A 15,793-nucleotide genomic window follows, 5' to 3' on the forward strand; every position below is an offset into this window, starting at 1 on the left:
TGGTTCAATGAAAGTCTAATGATAAAATGTATTTTGAATTCAAATCTGTAAAGGGTCAAAAAATTCAGGTATATAACAAAAAAAAACAAGATTCGCAAAGCACACTCGCTAGCTACAACGGTACTATTGCATTAGCAAAAGCTCAGCTGCACACGCATCAGCTAAAACCCATAATGGATATCCATTAAAAAAACTAGCAACTGTCACACATATTTCGTACAAATCTGATTCAAATAGAGTGCATTTCCTGATACAATGTAAGCCATAAAAGGATTTTATTCAAGGTTTAATACAGTCACAATATAGAGTATGATGAATATAAGGCTTGTAATTCTGGTATCATTAAAAATGTTAATACGCAAAAGCGATATCATTCATTGAACACGCTTGGCTTTCAATTTACACATTGAATCAGCTTGCGAAGCGGAGTGTTGATCATTGAATTGAAAATTAATTTCAGTAGGTAGTCGCGATGAAAACAAATAAGTTTGGATCTAGTTCTCGGCATTAATAAAATTTCGTTGCGGAAACGAGCCTACCGAGCGAGCCGGAGGCTCCGCCGTGCAACACCAAATATCTATCTTAAAGAGTACTGTCGTATATTAATAGATGTAGATTTTAAGTAAAATATTATGTATGAATCTGGATATGCATGTGCAACTTAATAACTATAAATTTTTGAAAACGTTATAACGTTCGATTATATTATCGATCGATAACAAGACCATTACCACAGTCATTTTGGACTTTACCACGTTTCATTGATTCGAGTTTATTTTCAAAGTCAAAGTTCAGTCCCTTAAGAAATATATTATGAAACTTGTAAGTTAGTGACGTAGTTTTGAAACTTGTTTCCGTATACCAATCTTTCACAAGCGAATGCTATTTCGAACGAGAAATTGCCCAAATTGTTTAATTTCTTTAATAAACTTATTCATATCCGACGGTAAATAATATCACATGTTTAGAAAAAAATTAGTCTCGACAAAAACCATCAATAATAAATGCTACTACAGTTGAATATTACTTACTGCCTGGTGACCAGTAGAGCTTGCATCACGCTGTTCATGTAGCAGGTGTTGCCCAGGTTCAGGAGTCCGACCTTCCTCATGGGAGCATGAGTGTTGACGCTGGTCAAGCACACGTTCCGCGCCCGCCATGGGGTCTGCTGCAGGAACCGACATCCACGAGAGGCCATGTGACGCTCCAGGCACAAGATCTACGTTAAAATATATACAAGTATTCATCTAAATAACAAACTTAACTTCCTTAAAAACTTGAATTAATTGTATGTATTTAATCCCTATTCCAAATAAGATTAAAAATTTAAGACAGTTATGTTAAATAGCTAAGGTGGATTATTAAAATAAGGAACTATTAATAAATAATAAATATGCCCATGTAGTACATCACTCCTTGTTCCACGTCTCGAGCGACACCGCACCGTCTCAGCTCGGGTCGGCATTTTGTCGGCTACGTCGCAAACGCTGTCAGTCAGTCCGTACGCGACTACGGCCACCCTCTAACTACGGCGCGACTAAGATCCGCACACCGACGACCGTATCCGATCGGCGCCGAAAGGTAACAAATGCTCACACGCAGTATACGTCACATGGAAACGATATCAATGATTCAGAAAGTTCATATGTAACTGAAAATCTCAATTTGTATAGGTTACATTCGCTAGCGGAAATTCGAATCGAAGTACGTTAGCAATAGTGCCCGAAAGGCGAAGGCCGATGTGATTGCTTAGACAGCGATCGATGTTGTAAATAATTTAGATTTATCTATTTTACTAATTATTACTTTTTATAGTGGTTTTATTATTAATAGAAACCCTGTACTGCCTAAATTGTAATTTATAACTTAAAAAAAAACGCATTCTTTGATATTCTGAAGTAAAAAATACTAACCACGTCCTGATATTTATCCTTGAACATATCTTGGGCTTCGCCTTTCAGAGAATCAACCAGACCGTCTACAGTGGCCGTAAGAATGTCCACTAAGTTTTGCAGTAGCTGGCGACTCCACTGTCCGCTGTCAGTGGCGAGGTTAGCCAAAACACGTCCAATATGCGGGGCAATCTGATGCAACAGCAAAATGATTTATCGATATGAACCAAAAATTAAATAATCATATTATTTTGAAGACAAATATAAATACCCTGTTAAATGCATCTGTGGATTCACGCAGTGATGCCAGCACATGGAAAATCACGTCGGCGACTGACTGTCGTAGGGTCACCGGATCATCCAAAGCTAAGAAAAGGCGACCCAAATTGTCAACAGACACTTCGATCAGTATGTCAAATCTTTCATTTTCCTGTGTAATAGAAAAATATTAAAAATGCTGTTCCTATGGGATACCTTATTTAAGAAGGTACTTCGTCACTTACCTCCAGGGCTTTAATAAAAGCCATCACCCAATCCCCAAGCGCCGGAGTCCCGTGCCACTCGTACAACCAGCAATAAAGGCAAGAAAGAGAAGCTCTAAGACCCGCTCCAGCCGGACCATTGTCACCTTGCTGCACAAGCCAGCGCGCAGCAGACAATGTGCCCTCCGTGTCGGAGCAGTCCAGCACGATCAGCACTACAGAGGTAGCGGGACACGCATCCGATTCTACACCATACATACAAATTTAGAAATTTGGAAACTCGTACAACAGCTTTTCAAAAAGCGGTCGTCGATATTAAAAACTTGAAATTCTGAAAATTCTACCACAAACTTCTCATGAGATTGGCAAAAACTAAATATTCATACATATTTTTATGCGTAACAAAAGCGCACTCCATTCACTTAAACTAACGATATTGGTTAAAAAAAAGTCATCAAAGCACTCAACAAAAAAAGCAGTAACTTACGGGGATCTGAGATGAAAGTGTAAAACTTGTCAAGGATTGCCGTCACAATCTCATGACGTATAGAACTGTGAACTGTGTTCACAATTCGCAGCAAGTACTCTTCCACAGTCTGCAGAAGGGTCCACAGTTGTTCCTCATTTCCAGATGCACGAGCTGCAAAGCCCAATTTACCATAACATACCATTTGTTCAACATAATGTATTTTAACAATAAAAGAGTGATAATTCGTACTAACCAAGACATTTCACAATATCCTGACAATTTTTGACAAGTTCCTGAGGTGGTGGCTTGTAGTTAGTCTGATCGTTCATCAGCTGAATGTATTGCTCTAAAGCTTGAAGATCCAATTGATTACGGTTATCATGTACCAACTCGTGTTTTTTGACCGCCATTTTTTCGCTATATAGAATAAGTTTTAATATTAAGGACCTGCCAATGAACACATATTACCAAGAAATTCATTTCATTTTCACGTATAGCTTCAGACAATAATTGTAAATAAATATCGTAGGATTATAGCATAATTAAATTAATTCTGCTAAATAAATACCTAGGTAATTTGTAGGTAAGCACAGGATAAAGAACTGAACACAAAAGCTTAATTGATACTATATGACAAATTAAATAGAGAAGCAGCATGGTTAGTCCAGTCAAATATGTCCAAAAAAGCAAAATTGTGTGTAAACCTTAGGTATGTGAGAGTGTGTAGATCAAAGTCTCCATCATCATAGTTTAGAGCATTTGAATATGTAAACTTATGAAATAACAACTCATATAAATAATAAAAAGGTAACAGAATGTCTCTACAAGACGTTTTAAATACATGCGTACAAGTTGTCTTATACAAATCCATCTTTTTTTAAGATATTACATTCAGCCCAGGCAAACTTGAGCATTTCGCCAGATAATAACCATGATTATATTAAAGTTTGTATTTTTCATGTCCTTTGTGAATATATTGTCTGTTTCATGAAGAGTAAGTATGATTATTTCCCTTTATATGTTGATATAAGTTGTCTGTATAGCATTGGATTAAAATGGCCATGTACTTGTTTGTTAAGCAAGAATTGCAATGATTGTTGAAAAAAGGGATGGTTTCTCTATAACTTTCACTAAATCCATGAATCTAGGCCCATACAGATACTTATTTCCGGGTATGTCAAAACAGATGGCACATTAGAGAATCAAAAAATAATAGTAGCTCAAGACACAACTTAGACGTTAATAAATAATTGTAAAATGTTTTTTAATATTATGGTCTTTACTTAATTTTGATACAAACACTTTCAGATTAATGGAGACATTCGATTTTTGGTTAATTTTGCTTTTCCAAACTTTTTATAAAAAAATATGATACACTATTGCTTTGACTGGACTTAGCGTTGCACATTTAACTGTCAGACAAACATAAACTCACATTCATGGAAGTCTGCACAGTATTCCACATTTAATTTACGCAGAGATATGTTACAGGCTCATTTGAGGACCTTGTATTCAGGACACACCTTAACAAAAAACTATGTGCCTTTCGATTTCTTTAGTACTTTACAACAAAAATATTTTCTATAAGCAAAGCTACTATCACATTTCAGCTTTTGATGTATTATACTGAAGTAAGCAGAAAATGCACATAAGCCTTTCTTAAGGTAGAAAATTTGGAAAAATACTGTGCGCGTGTTGGCTTGGTTAGTATTAACAGGAAATTTTAACCAAAACTAAATTCAATCACCAGTTAATAACCAAATTTATAGAAGAGTGAAAATATTACAAAAGAAATTGGTTACAAAATAGCCCTATTCTGAAATCCAGCACACTATTTGCCACATTGATTGATCACATCAACTCGTTCTTAAATTTATCAAACTCGTAAATACAATAAAGATTGATGTGCAATCAGTAATGTCGGGGAATAGACAATATGAATGGATTCATGAGTTTTTATAAAATAAATCAATTAATTGTACAATGAAATGAGAGTGTTAGTTTTGCTTTGAATCTCATAACATCTGAGTAGCTATTAAAATTGTGACGAGTTAAAAAAAACACTCGTAGATCAGTATTTCAAGTTTGTAGATAACGTTGTTATACATTTAGTGTTAATTGAGTTGTTTTGGTGTTATGTGAGGTAAGTAGCTTATGAAATATCTTAAAACAAGCAGGATTTAATCGCATGTTATGCAGCAACGCACATAGTTATAAAGAAACTACTTCGCAATTTAAACTACTTCGAAAATATTAAATGTAAAAGGAGTTTTATTTATATATATATATATATATTCCTTATACTACTTTATGAAAAAAGCGATGGACACTATTGATTATCTGATATAATTGTACAAAAGCTAAGCTGTAGGTAACATAGATTAAATATTCTTTAGCAAATGTTGACCTACCTCCTTGTTATTTTAATGGGCACATTATGTACAAAAGAGAAATACTAAAAAGGAAACATAGGAATAGGATTAACAAAGCAATAGTACATGCTGTTATGTATAAATTGTAAATCAGTTAGTATGCTGTGATTAACAGCTGTGACTTTGTGCCAATGTCTCATCAGACCTACCTGTAACATATACTACATAAATAAAATTTCGAGATTCATATATTATCGTTGGTTGGGTGAAGTCCTAGTGCAAATTGGCGAGGTTCAAACTATCTCATCGTTATTATCTAATATCACTATATTATGATAGGCTAAAATATGTTAAAAATCTATCACCTACGTTAAATTATCTGTGCCACTATTATAAAATGGCTTTCCGACACCATTTACTCACTCAGTTTATAATATATGAATCCTTAATGATAAATCGCCTCTAGGCAACACACCGAATGGTATTCGCATCAATCTTAGAAAAACTCATTGTCCTGAACACCAACTATCTTTTGAATCTGTGATGAGAAACCAGCCGTAGCATTCTCGACCCTCGATGCGATTATTCTGACATCTTCTACTCGTTGGAGACTGACTAAGGACACATTTCTTTTTTCGTCAACAAAGTGACCACTGACTGGCTGAGACACTGAGTACCCTGCAAAACCACAGAGATTAACAACGCACGAAATTATGATCGCCAATTGAAAAAACGTTATGCTAATTTAAGAGAACATTATTCACTGTCTATATATTCACGAAAACCGTACCAATTTCCAACAGGCGGACAGAAATTGGATTTTCTAAAACAAACAAAAGATTGATTTTATTCCACTACTCCATGAATCGCGCAACGCATGTACAGTGGAGGCAGAATACAGATATACCTATATAATTTGATTGATATTCTTGTGCTTTATGGTCTAGTTATAGTAGTTATGTATGCTTAATTGATTTTTTCTGTACCGACTCTATGGTATGCGTTGAGTTTTATTATAATCAAGTTTTATTTAAAAACACTGGTTTTTTTTATTCAAGTATGACTTCCTTACAAACGATGTTAATTAAACTAATTTTTAGAATCGAGAGTTACGATTTCTGGTTCAACAATGTAGAATCTGTGGAAGAAAGTTGTCTATTACACCACCATAGATTAAAAACCATAAGTTGTTTAAAATTTATTGACAAGCAACTATTTATTACAGAAAAAATCTTCGTGCAACAAATAAAATTGAAAAATGTGATAAAAACTACTAAGATTAACCCTAACAACACTGTGTTGGCGTTTGCGCTTATCTATACTTTCTCGAATATAATTAAAATGTTTGGGAGTATAATTTATGTAGAAATTTTCTAGTGTTTAGAGTATAATGGATGCATCGGCATCAACAAAACCTGATGCCGATAATAATAGTGTGTATGGTTTCTTCTTTAAACTAGATGACAATTATCCACCGCAAACAAAGCATAAAAATACGGTTGTTAAATACACAAAGCTGCCGGATTTTGATTTTGATTCAAAAGGTAAGACAGTTATTTTTGCAAATTTTCTGTAAGATTTCACTTCAGGTCAGGTAAGCATCATGATGACACACTCTTTATTTAATGAAATTCGTAACTTGAAGTTAGGCTATAAACTGTGTTTTAGTTTATATTTATTTGTTAGATAATGATGCATAGTGCATGGTGTGTAGTGACTACTGCCACCTAACTCTTTATACTCATTGATTTGAATAAGTACGTTTTAATTATGTCCTTGTAAGGACTGCCTGGCGCTAGTTCTAGAAACCAATCTGTCTCACTCATTTTGATTAGATTTATAGTCTTTTGACTACTGTACTACTCCATTTATTTTGCCAAAAATTGTATAATGTTTTTAACCTATATTTATATAATGAGGCTATATTCTTTAGCTGTTCTGAAAAGATGTATGTTGTAAACTGCAATAAGTAGAGCACAATATGTAGCTTTCTACATTTCATTTATATCAAATGACAGTAATTAGGGTTCTGAATCAATTTATCTGGGATATGTTTATCAAGACTACTGTAATTTTCAAGATATAAGCAAGAATATGATAGAATATGTTATTTTTGCTTGATGCAGTTAGCTACAGCATTATCAGTTTCTTTTTCCTCCATTGCAATGTAAACCTGAACTTCTCTGCACTGTACTGAATTTGCGCAGTATATGCAAAAACAATATGGCCACTGAGGTCTGCTACTGGCAAAGAGTCTTAAGAGCTTCTACTATTTCCCATTTTGTTAGCATTTTCTACTGCCAGCATATTTATTTCTCTTTTCATGTAATCCACATGCCATAATGCACACACAGGTATGATTTAATACTTTTCAAGCTTTAATAATGTCCTTTAATTTCAACAGTGTCATGGCCTCCGCACAGTTACACATTGCAACCTCGGCTCAGACGCATAATATCACTTGATGATGATGAATTAATCAAAACTAATAGGTCTTTAAAAGCAAGTTTTACTACTGCACCAAAGATAATGGCAAATAATCACACTAAAAGGAAAATTGTAACCATATCGGAGGATGATGAGAATGATTTACATCCCAAATTCTGTTAGTATACTCCTTAAGACATATTTCCTTCTTCTATTCTCAATAACTGTTCTTTTTAAAGTAAAAAATTTATAAAAAGCAATCTTAATGGAACGAGCTTTTTTTCCAAAAGGAATTTAAAACATTGTTGTCTTGTTTCAACCTGTGTTCTATTTTCTTAATCACAATCACAATTTTCAAGTCTATTCAAACTAATGAATCGTCCTTGATTTTCAGCTAAAGACAGAAGGATGTATCCTGTTAAGACATCCAATAGATCAATTGAAGCAGATTTCAAGGAAAAACAATCAACAAATAGAACTACATCAAGATTAACAAGTTCTTCTAAACGTAAGTACCACTTTAATATAATAAGCTATATTTATTTTTGCTCTGCACTGCCATTGCATTTTCATGATTTCTGGTCCCTCTGTTTGAGTGGTAGCTATGCATTTTCGCTGCTATCTAGAATAAAGTTTGACTAAAGCCAACAAGCATCATAAAGAACACAATTTCTTAATATATAAATGTACTTATTAAGAATATTTTTATGTATTATTACGAAAATTTTGCTATGCTTAGCAAGACATGTAATTTTGCACTGCTCAATGCCTATTTGCACTTGCCTACACATGTAAATTTCGTTTATTGATTCACAATTATTTAATGTATGAACACAAATGAAAATAAAAGAATAATTATAAAGGTATTTTATGTCTATAATACAACACATATTTGTTAAAATCTGGTTATTTCCCTGTCGCCAACCAAGCAACCATTGACATTTAACATAAGTTACCCAAGCAACTCCAAACAAAATGCTTTCGATTTATGTCTTCAAAACAAGCAAGTTATCTTTCTAATTAAAACTAAAATATGAAGTAAACAAGACATTGTGGTACCAAAGTTTATTTATGTTATGCTATCTTGCGAGACAATTAACATGGTTTTGCGTATCAACTTTATCGTATACTTATATGTTCATTTCAAGTCTATTTACAATCTGTCCTACTTTGATTTTATGACGCTAGCATTAAGGAATACATTATTATTTAATGAATTACTAGTTATGCACTGCGATTTCTCATGCCTGATGTATCATTTAATGCTTGTTAAGTGATGTTAATCTGCTTATGAAAATTGCATAATATGAAATGGGCCTGGCGACTGTAGCTTTATCTGTGCATGAATAGTAAATGATTGAAGAATGAAATTAATTCATCAACTTCATTGTTTTCTTTGGCAATATTCAATCACAAAATTTTTGTCTCAGATTTTCTGATATTTTACTTGTAGACAGTGTCGAAATGTCCTCTGGCAAGTCAGTAACCAGCAATTGTATGGCTAAACTGAGTTTATTTTAAAACAGTGCAATAAAATAAATGTTCTCCTGATAAACTCACTCTTTATTCATTTCTTACTAAGTCATCAGTTAATTAGCTACTAGCGAAATATTTTTGGTTTCGACATACTTAGCATAATATATTTTAACAGCAGTAATTCGAGACCACTGCTTTGCTTGCATATGACTTATGAATGCGTAATAGACTAATTTAAACATTATTATCTCCACGTCATATAGTCGTTATAAAATTAAGCAAATATTGTCGTGTTACTTGAAATGGTTAATCGCAACTTTTTCTGAAGCATACCTTGTCACTCAAGCGACAAACTATTATTTTCTAATAAGTTTTTTGTGTTTTTAGATGCTAAGGAGATTAAAACAAGTGCCAAAACCAACAGTCTACAGAATAGGAAAGAAGCGTCTTCTATATCACAACAAAACTTCCGGAAACATCAGAATGTAGCAAGTCTGTCTGCTGATAACGCTAAAATTAAAAATGTTAAAGAAAAAGGTAATTTTTGTATCTTTATATGTTGTTTTAATCTAGATTATTACTATACTACTTGCTATTATTGTTGGTTATTCATTACATTTTACTAAAGATAATTTAATGAAATAAAATATTATGGTCAGCAGAAAAAGTATTAATAATGTACCTTAGTGAAATTAATACAAATTTCTTACAGAAACAGTGCGCAGTTTGAGAAGTCACACATCTAGAATTAGTGTAAGCAAACATTTAGTCACACCAAGCGAAAGTGAAAACGAGTTGACCAAGATCAAAAGTATACTTTATGATAATATTAAAAGTAGTTCAGCAACATACAAGAAGCCGGTGGAACGAACTAAAACGGGAAAATCTGTGCATTATCCACCCAACAAAGCAAAGGTGTCATTCTTAAAAGATTTTCAGTGTAAGGGTAAACCACTAACAGTGATACATGTACCTCTTGATGATAAGTATCAGAAGCAGCGGAATAAGGAATCAGAAACTTTACCAAACATAGATATTAATAACACCGTGGAACGCGGTAATGACCCAGATGATGGGAACCGGTACAGAAATGTGATGACTGGCACCGATCCCGCACCAGAATCTGTCGACCAAGTGACACACACGGAAGACCTCCAAATCGATACAATATGCAAGTCCGAAAGCACCATGCAGACGGAACCTATGAGCGAAATGTTCGATAGTCTCGAAATACCAAATGTTACGTTAACGAAGGATAAGTGCGAACCCAAAGACGATACACTAACTCGTAGAATGAAAACTTCATCATTGCCAAATCTTAAAGTGCCACCCTTAAAAATAGCCTCTAAAGAAATAAACTCTAGTGATTTAAGTTTTTGTCAGAGTTCTTCTTATGTAATTAGCCGGGCAACACTGACATACACGTCTAGACAAAAGATTAATATTCAGGTCGTCGCAGACGATGACGTGAAACACACTCAGCCGCCTAGTCCATTAGATTATCCCATGAATGTCGTGTCTGTATTCAGGAATGAATTAAAAAATAAGAATAACAATGATAATATATCGTCAGATGAGTCAACCAAGAAGAAAACTTCCTCCAGAGATGAATACATAAACTGTCTGAACGAACTCAAGTCGCTTAATTGTTCCTACGTCTTTAATAAGTTAATGAAACCGTCCGACATAATTAGCACAATAAAAGTTAATAAAGGTCTATTACAGAGCGACTACATCTGTGAACAGTTCCAGCGAGAATTAAACTTTATAGATTCATTCTTTGAGTCGCTACAGTATCTGGAGAGTTGCTCCCTTTCCGAAAAATGTTACCAAGATAACAAAGTTGAGAACTTCGTCAATAATTCTGTGTTATTTGACTCCACATTCGATGTCAAGAATTCGGAATACGATAATTTCTTGTCGAAGCTCGAAAATGGCGCGAATACTGACGACACTGAAACAATGGCATCCAAGAGTCTTTGTCTGGTTAGTGTTATTCTTTAATTTGTAAATATTTTGCTATTAATTAACAACAGTGCAGTTCTTATGCCGTAAGACATCAATTGACATTTAGCTCTATTGTTAATCGTTCTAAATCGTCACTGGTGAAAGTCGTACGATAAGTGTTAACCATTTTTATTAAAATTGTGCATTTTGTATATTAATATATATTTATTTTGTAATTTCAGCTCAATTTACTCATTCGCGATGAGCAAAGAAGAGCAAAGAATCTTCTATTTGTTTTGAAAATGCGTGAAGATGCGCTGAAGGATTTCACTAAATCACAGATTCTGTGGTTAGAGAAGAAGAAAAAGCACGATAACACGGATATCTCCACGTTAAAAAAGAAGCAGCGCGGCGCACTGCTCAAGCTGCAACACGAGTGCGGGGAGATGCAACGGATGCGAAAAGCCCTGCTCACGCTGTCAGAGAAACGCAAAGTGGCCCTTATGAAAACCAAAAAGAACATAGAATTGAAACTCAAAAATAACGTGGATGTAGAACAGATTATACTAGGGAAAAAAAGGTTGAAAAGAAATTCGTGTACAGACAGGACTGCTCCTCTTAAATGTTTTGATCTATCGAGTAGCGGATGCGAAGAGAGCACGACTTCCAGGCCGAACTCGGACGCGACGTTCGTGCCGTGCGAGGCGGTGCCCTCCGCGGCCAGCGTCACCAGCGCCGAGAAGTGCGTGCAGACCAGCGACGCGCTATGCACCGAGCTCATGGACAACGCCACCGACACCGCCGCTGAGAACTTCGTAGTCGTCGACGGAGGATACTTGAACATTCTGTTCCACAACATTACCTTGCCACAGATATTCAGCAGCGGAAAACAATATGAGGTTAACGAGGAAGCTTTGAGGAATATCGTTAATTCAGCCAATAGTCATAACAGTAACCTTAGTGGTAGTGACGTTGTTGAGAAACTTATGGATCAGATTAAGAATAAAGACTCAGATAAGTCTCCTAGTACACCATCCACTGCTCGAAGTCTTATTGAAGAATTCGACCAGTATTATAAGAATCTAATAGCAGATGATAAGAATACAGCCACCTCGTCAGAACTAGAAAATGATAGTCAAAAAGTTTGTGAGATCAAGGACTCAAGTGTACAGTCAGTAGAAATTAAGTCAGAACCTGAAGAGGACCGGTGTGGCCTTAGTACATCTACGTTAACGTATAGCTCTGATAGCACTAGTATATTAAATGAAACGAACTTGTCGACCGTAGAACAACCGTGTGTGTGCGAGTCAGTGGTATCAGTGGAGAGCCAGTGTTCCATAGAGACGGAGCTGGGGCCTACTAGTCAAGTGCCGACGGGGCCATTACCAGTGCCCGTGGGTGCCGCAGCCGTCGTGGAGAGCCAGCCCGCCGATTCTTGGATACCAGCGAAGTCGTCAGCATCATCTGTCTCCGGTAAGTTTTACATTTATTTCGTAGAAAGGTGTTCTTTCTTTTTGCCATTATTTAATAATACATAACCTGTGCAATAACTAGGAAGCACAAGCCGTTTGTTTATTAGGAAATATGTGTAATGTATTTTATCAGCCAAAGCACCCGGTCAACTCGCTGCCAACAAGCAGATTCTGTTTGGGATTTTTATCATATTTTTCAGGTTTTAATGGTTCAAAAATGTTACAGACTCAGACAGCGTGAGCAGTCAGCCATTGTGTGCTAGTGCAACACCAGTATCAACTCTTGCTGCCCCCGTACACTGCGAGGCAGAGGAACTTCGAAGACAGCAGCTTGCTATCGAGAGAGAGGTAATGAACGAACACTAACACTTACATCAGAAATAAAAGCTTGCTGAAATGAAATGACATTTTAGGTTTTCATTCATTCATCTATACTTTTAAAAGGTTGGTGAAAAAATTCAAGTTTTTGATGTTAGCTTGTGTTACCGTCTAATGGTCTACAACTCATTAAAGTTGAGACTAACTTGTTTGATTGTTTCGATGGTTCCTTTTTAATAATTTGTTTACCTATATTATACCACCATTTTTTAATATTCCAGGACACTTTCCTCTTGTCTTGTCCAGCAGCTACCAATAATACAGTGCGTTTTATTAGTAGCTGCTGGCCAAGACTTAACTAACTCAGTAGTTTCTTCATACTACTTGACCAATCCTCATAAAAAGTGGTTTTTATTCTATTTATTTTTGCCGAATTACAACTTAGTTTCTGCAAAGCTAAATATAAACTACTTCCATTTCATATTAACTTCTCCACTTCTATCAAGGCTTAAAACTTAATTGTTCAATTTGTAGACTGCTTATTTGCATTGATAAAAAACTGTTATTTTTAAGACCCTGCATGTATATTACCAGAAAAGAGCAGGTATTATGTCTTCCTCAGCGATCCCATTCATAGTTTAGGCGATACAAAAAAAAAACAAAGTTTAGACCGCTAATCAATTTAAAATTACAGATTAAAGCTTTAGAACAACAGCAGTGTCGCCTGCTAGTCGTGCGTGAGATTCCGGACAAGCCGCCGCCGCCTTACACTCCGCCCACAGAAACTCGTGCACCAAAGCCGCCGCGCATGTTCGCGCCCGATGAGAACATCAAAGAGAGTGTAGAGAAACACATCACTGACCCAGAAAATACCACCGAACCAACGGAAGCCTTCGATGTGTTTGTAAAGGACTATTGCCAGGAGTCGTTGGAGAGGCACAAGCAAGAACAAAGCGACAAGCCGTGGGACGCGTGCAACTTGCTGCCGCAGAAGCCGCAGGTGGACCTGCAGAAGCTAGTAGAGAAGACTTCTACGGAGCTGAAGGAGGTTTTGACTAGCGTCACGCCTGCTGCTGTGTCTGGTTAGTGTTCCAGTTATCTTTTAATGGGGTCCTTAATTCAAGGATAAAGAAGACTTCAATTACTAAATCTTTGTTGTCTGTCTTACTGTCGGTATCCAGGTTAGGTAGTTAAATGGCAGAAGTTGTAATTGTTATATAATCATCTGTAGCAATATATTTTTTTTGTTGCTGGTTTATAGATCCATTTAAATCATATAAATGAGATCAATCTCATTATCTTCATTATAAGTCTATCTTTGAAAAAGCAGGTTTTTACCTATATCGATATTCATTTCAGGTGTGTCTAGCCGTCGCTCGGACCACATCGACGACATTTTATTCGCCGAGTGGCGTCGCTGCGAACCCGAGTGGACCACACTACACACAGACGAAGCTATTGTCAAGAACCAGATATTCGAGAGCATATTCCAGAAAATTCTCACGGACACCATCGACGAATACAAGAAAACGGTGCAGTGCAACGCTGTCACCACAGACTAAACGCAACAGTGCTGTTAAGGTTCGCTTTGACTCGCATAAGTGACCATCATACACACACATTTTACTCATTAGGTTTCGAAAAATATTTAATGTAAATACATACGCTTAGAGCAATTTACTCGTATCGTTACTATAGTTGAACTATTTGGGTACACTTTTATACGAAGTACTCTATTTATTGAAATGGTATAAAAACTTTACAAACAAACAAGGAATGTTAAAAAGAAGCATCTCTTATTTCTGTAATTCATTCTTTTGTTACGGAAAAAATAGCTTCTGATTACTTTTTAAGTTCTTTGTTAAACTATACAATGTAATTTCATTCTATAGTTTTCAGATTTAGTACGTACTGTAGTAAAATATTCCAGGCAACGTAGATTAAGCTGAAGAACAATAGGTCCAATATTTTTTTCATAATCAGTTCCAAAAGGCATTTCTGGTAGAGAAAAAAAATTACGTTGTTGTTTATTACGTGTACAGATTATTACAATATAACATTTACAAAATACACATTATTTTGTTTTATTTTATTTTTTATTCGACACCATTCACGAACAGACATCACGTATTTAAACCTTTTTGTTTGGTTTTCGTTAATTAGCGAGAAAACAATAACCGTCCACTGTAACGCCTAAAACAACAAAAGATCTGTTTATGTGCTTTACCTTCTACACATTTACAACTAGGTAAGATTAATTTTATGTGAATATATTATATCTTTGATACGAAGAAGAGAAATATAGCACTAAATAATGATTATTAAGTCTATTTATTTCGGCTATATCTATTAAGGACCCTTATAGATAAGGTGTGTCACGAAATCTTATGTTATGATCTTTTGTTTTATAATCAGTTACTGATTATAATTATAAATGCAAGGACACACTATTTTTTGTAGCAAATATGGTTTTGTTTCGCCTTTATGTGCGGGACTCTCAGTGAGGCAAGTGAGACCCTCACTTCATTCACTATTTTTGCAACGAACACGACTAATGCTACTTTTGATTTATTTTTTCTAGTCCTTTATCGAAGAATTCAGGTTCAAACAAATGATCCACAACTAACGTGGTCAAACTTATACTTATCAATCTCAAAGAACGATAGGATTTATTAAAATGTAATTAAATATTAAATTATTTTATTTAGCAATAGTAATGACGAAATATCACATAGTCCTTACAATTGACAATGACTAATTAACTATACATACAAATTTTTAATACAAAGCTTATTACAATTTACCTATAATAAAAAGGTTTATACCTAAAACAATAAATAATTTTTGAGACAGGGCAAAAAAACGTTTCCAGTAATTATCTATAGGTAAAAATATAACAGTATGACCAACGAGATGAAATAAATAACCTCTACTGAGT

At 35.1% G+C, this 15,793-nt stretch overlaps 2 protein-coding genes across 2 annotated transcripts; one reads left to right on the forward strand and one right to left on the reverse strand.

Annotated features, from left to right (window-relative positions):
• Window positions 1-958: 958 nt before the first annotated feature.
• Window positions 959-6,131, reverse strand: LOC113493991 (ubiquitin carboxyl-terminal hydrolase 35-like). Its single transcript, XM_026872071.1, has 8 exons — window positions 6,006-6,131; window positions 5,639-5,893; window positions 3,097-3,260; window positions 2,862-3,014; window positions 2,396-2,619; window positions 2,164-2,322; window positions 1,914-2,084; window positions 959-1,219 (listed from the first exon to the last, which is right to left on the reverse strand). Exons 3-8 carry the CDS (start codon window positions 3,251-3,253, stop codon window positions 1,028-1,030), a joined length of 1,056 nt encoding a protein of 351 aa, XP_026727872.1. The 5' UTR covers window positions 3,254-3,260; window positions 5,639-5,893; window positions 6,006-6,131; the 3' UTR covers window positions 959-1,027.
• Window positions 6,132-6,404: 273 nt separating this feature from the next.
• Window positions 6,405-15,017, forward strand: LOC113493990. The gene is made up of 9 exons (XM_026872070.1): window positions 6,405-6,759; window positions 7,620-7,820; window positions 8,037-8,150; window positions 9,506-9,655; window positions 9,831-11,104; window positions 11,308-12,538; window positions 12,764-12,885; window positions 13,550-13,937; window positions 14,215-15,017. The coding sequence occupies exons 1-9, from the start codon at window positions 6,606-6,608 to the stop codon at window positions 14,415-14,417; spliced, it is 3,837 nt and encodes a 1,278-aa protein (XP_026727871.1). The 5' UTR covers window positions 6,405-6,605; the 3' UTR covers window positions 14,418-15,017.
• Window positions 15,018-15,793: the final 776 nt, after the last annotated feature.

This window comes from Trichoplusia ni, chromosome 5 (genome assembly GCF_003590095.1).
Source record: "Trichoplusia ni isolate ovarian cell line Hi5 chromosome 5, tn1, whole genome shotgun sequence".
NCBI lineage: Eukaryota > Metazoa > Arthropoda > Insecta > Lepidoptera > Noctuidae > Trichoplusia > Trichoplusia ni.

Bases quoted from the DNA above. Each gene is read 5' to 3' on its own strand.
- LOC113493990 (XM_026872070.1), top strand. From the start codon at position 6,606: ATGGATGCATCGGCATCAACAAAACCTGATGCCGATAATAATAGTGTG. The intron at 9,656-9,830 runs GTAATTTTTGTA...AATTTCTTACAG, and splicing joins TAAAAATGTTAAAGAAAAAG to AAACAGTGCGCAGTTTGAGA. The intron at 11,105-11,307 runs GTTAGTGTTATT...TTGTAATTTCAG, and splicing joins CATCCAAGAGTCTTTGTCTG to CTCAATTTACTCATTCGCGA.
- LOC113493991 (XM_026872071.1), bottom strand. From the start codon at position 3,253: ATGGCGGTCAAAAAACACGAGTTGGTACATGATAACCGTAATCAATTG. The intron at 3,015-3,096 runs GTTAGTACGAAT...TGGGCTTTGCAG, and splicing joins GGATATTGTGAAATGTCTTG to CTCGTGCATCTGGAAATGAG. The intron at 2,085-2,163 runs GTATTTATATTT...CTGTTGCATCAG, and splicing joins CCACAGATGCATTTAACAGG to ATTGCCCCGCATATTGGACG.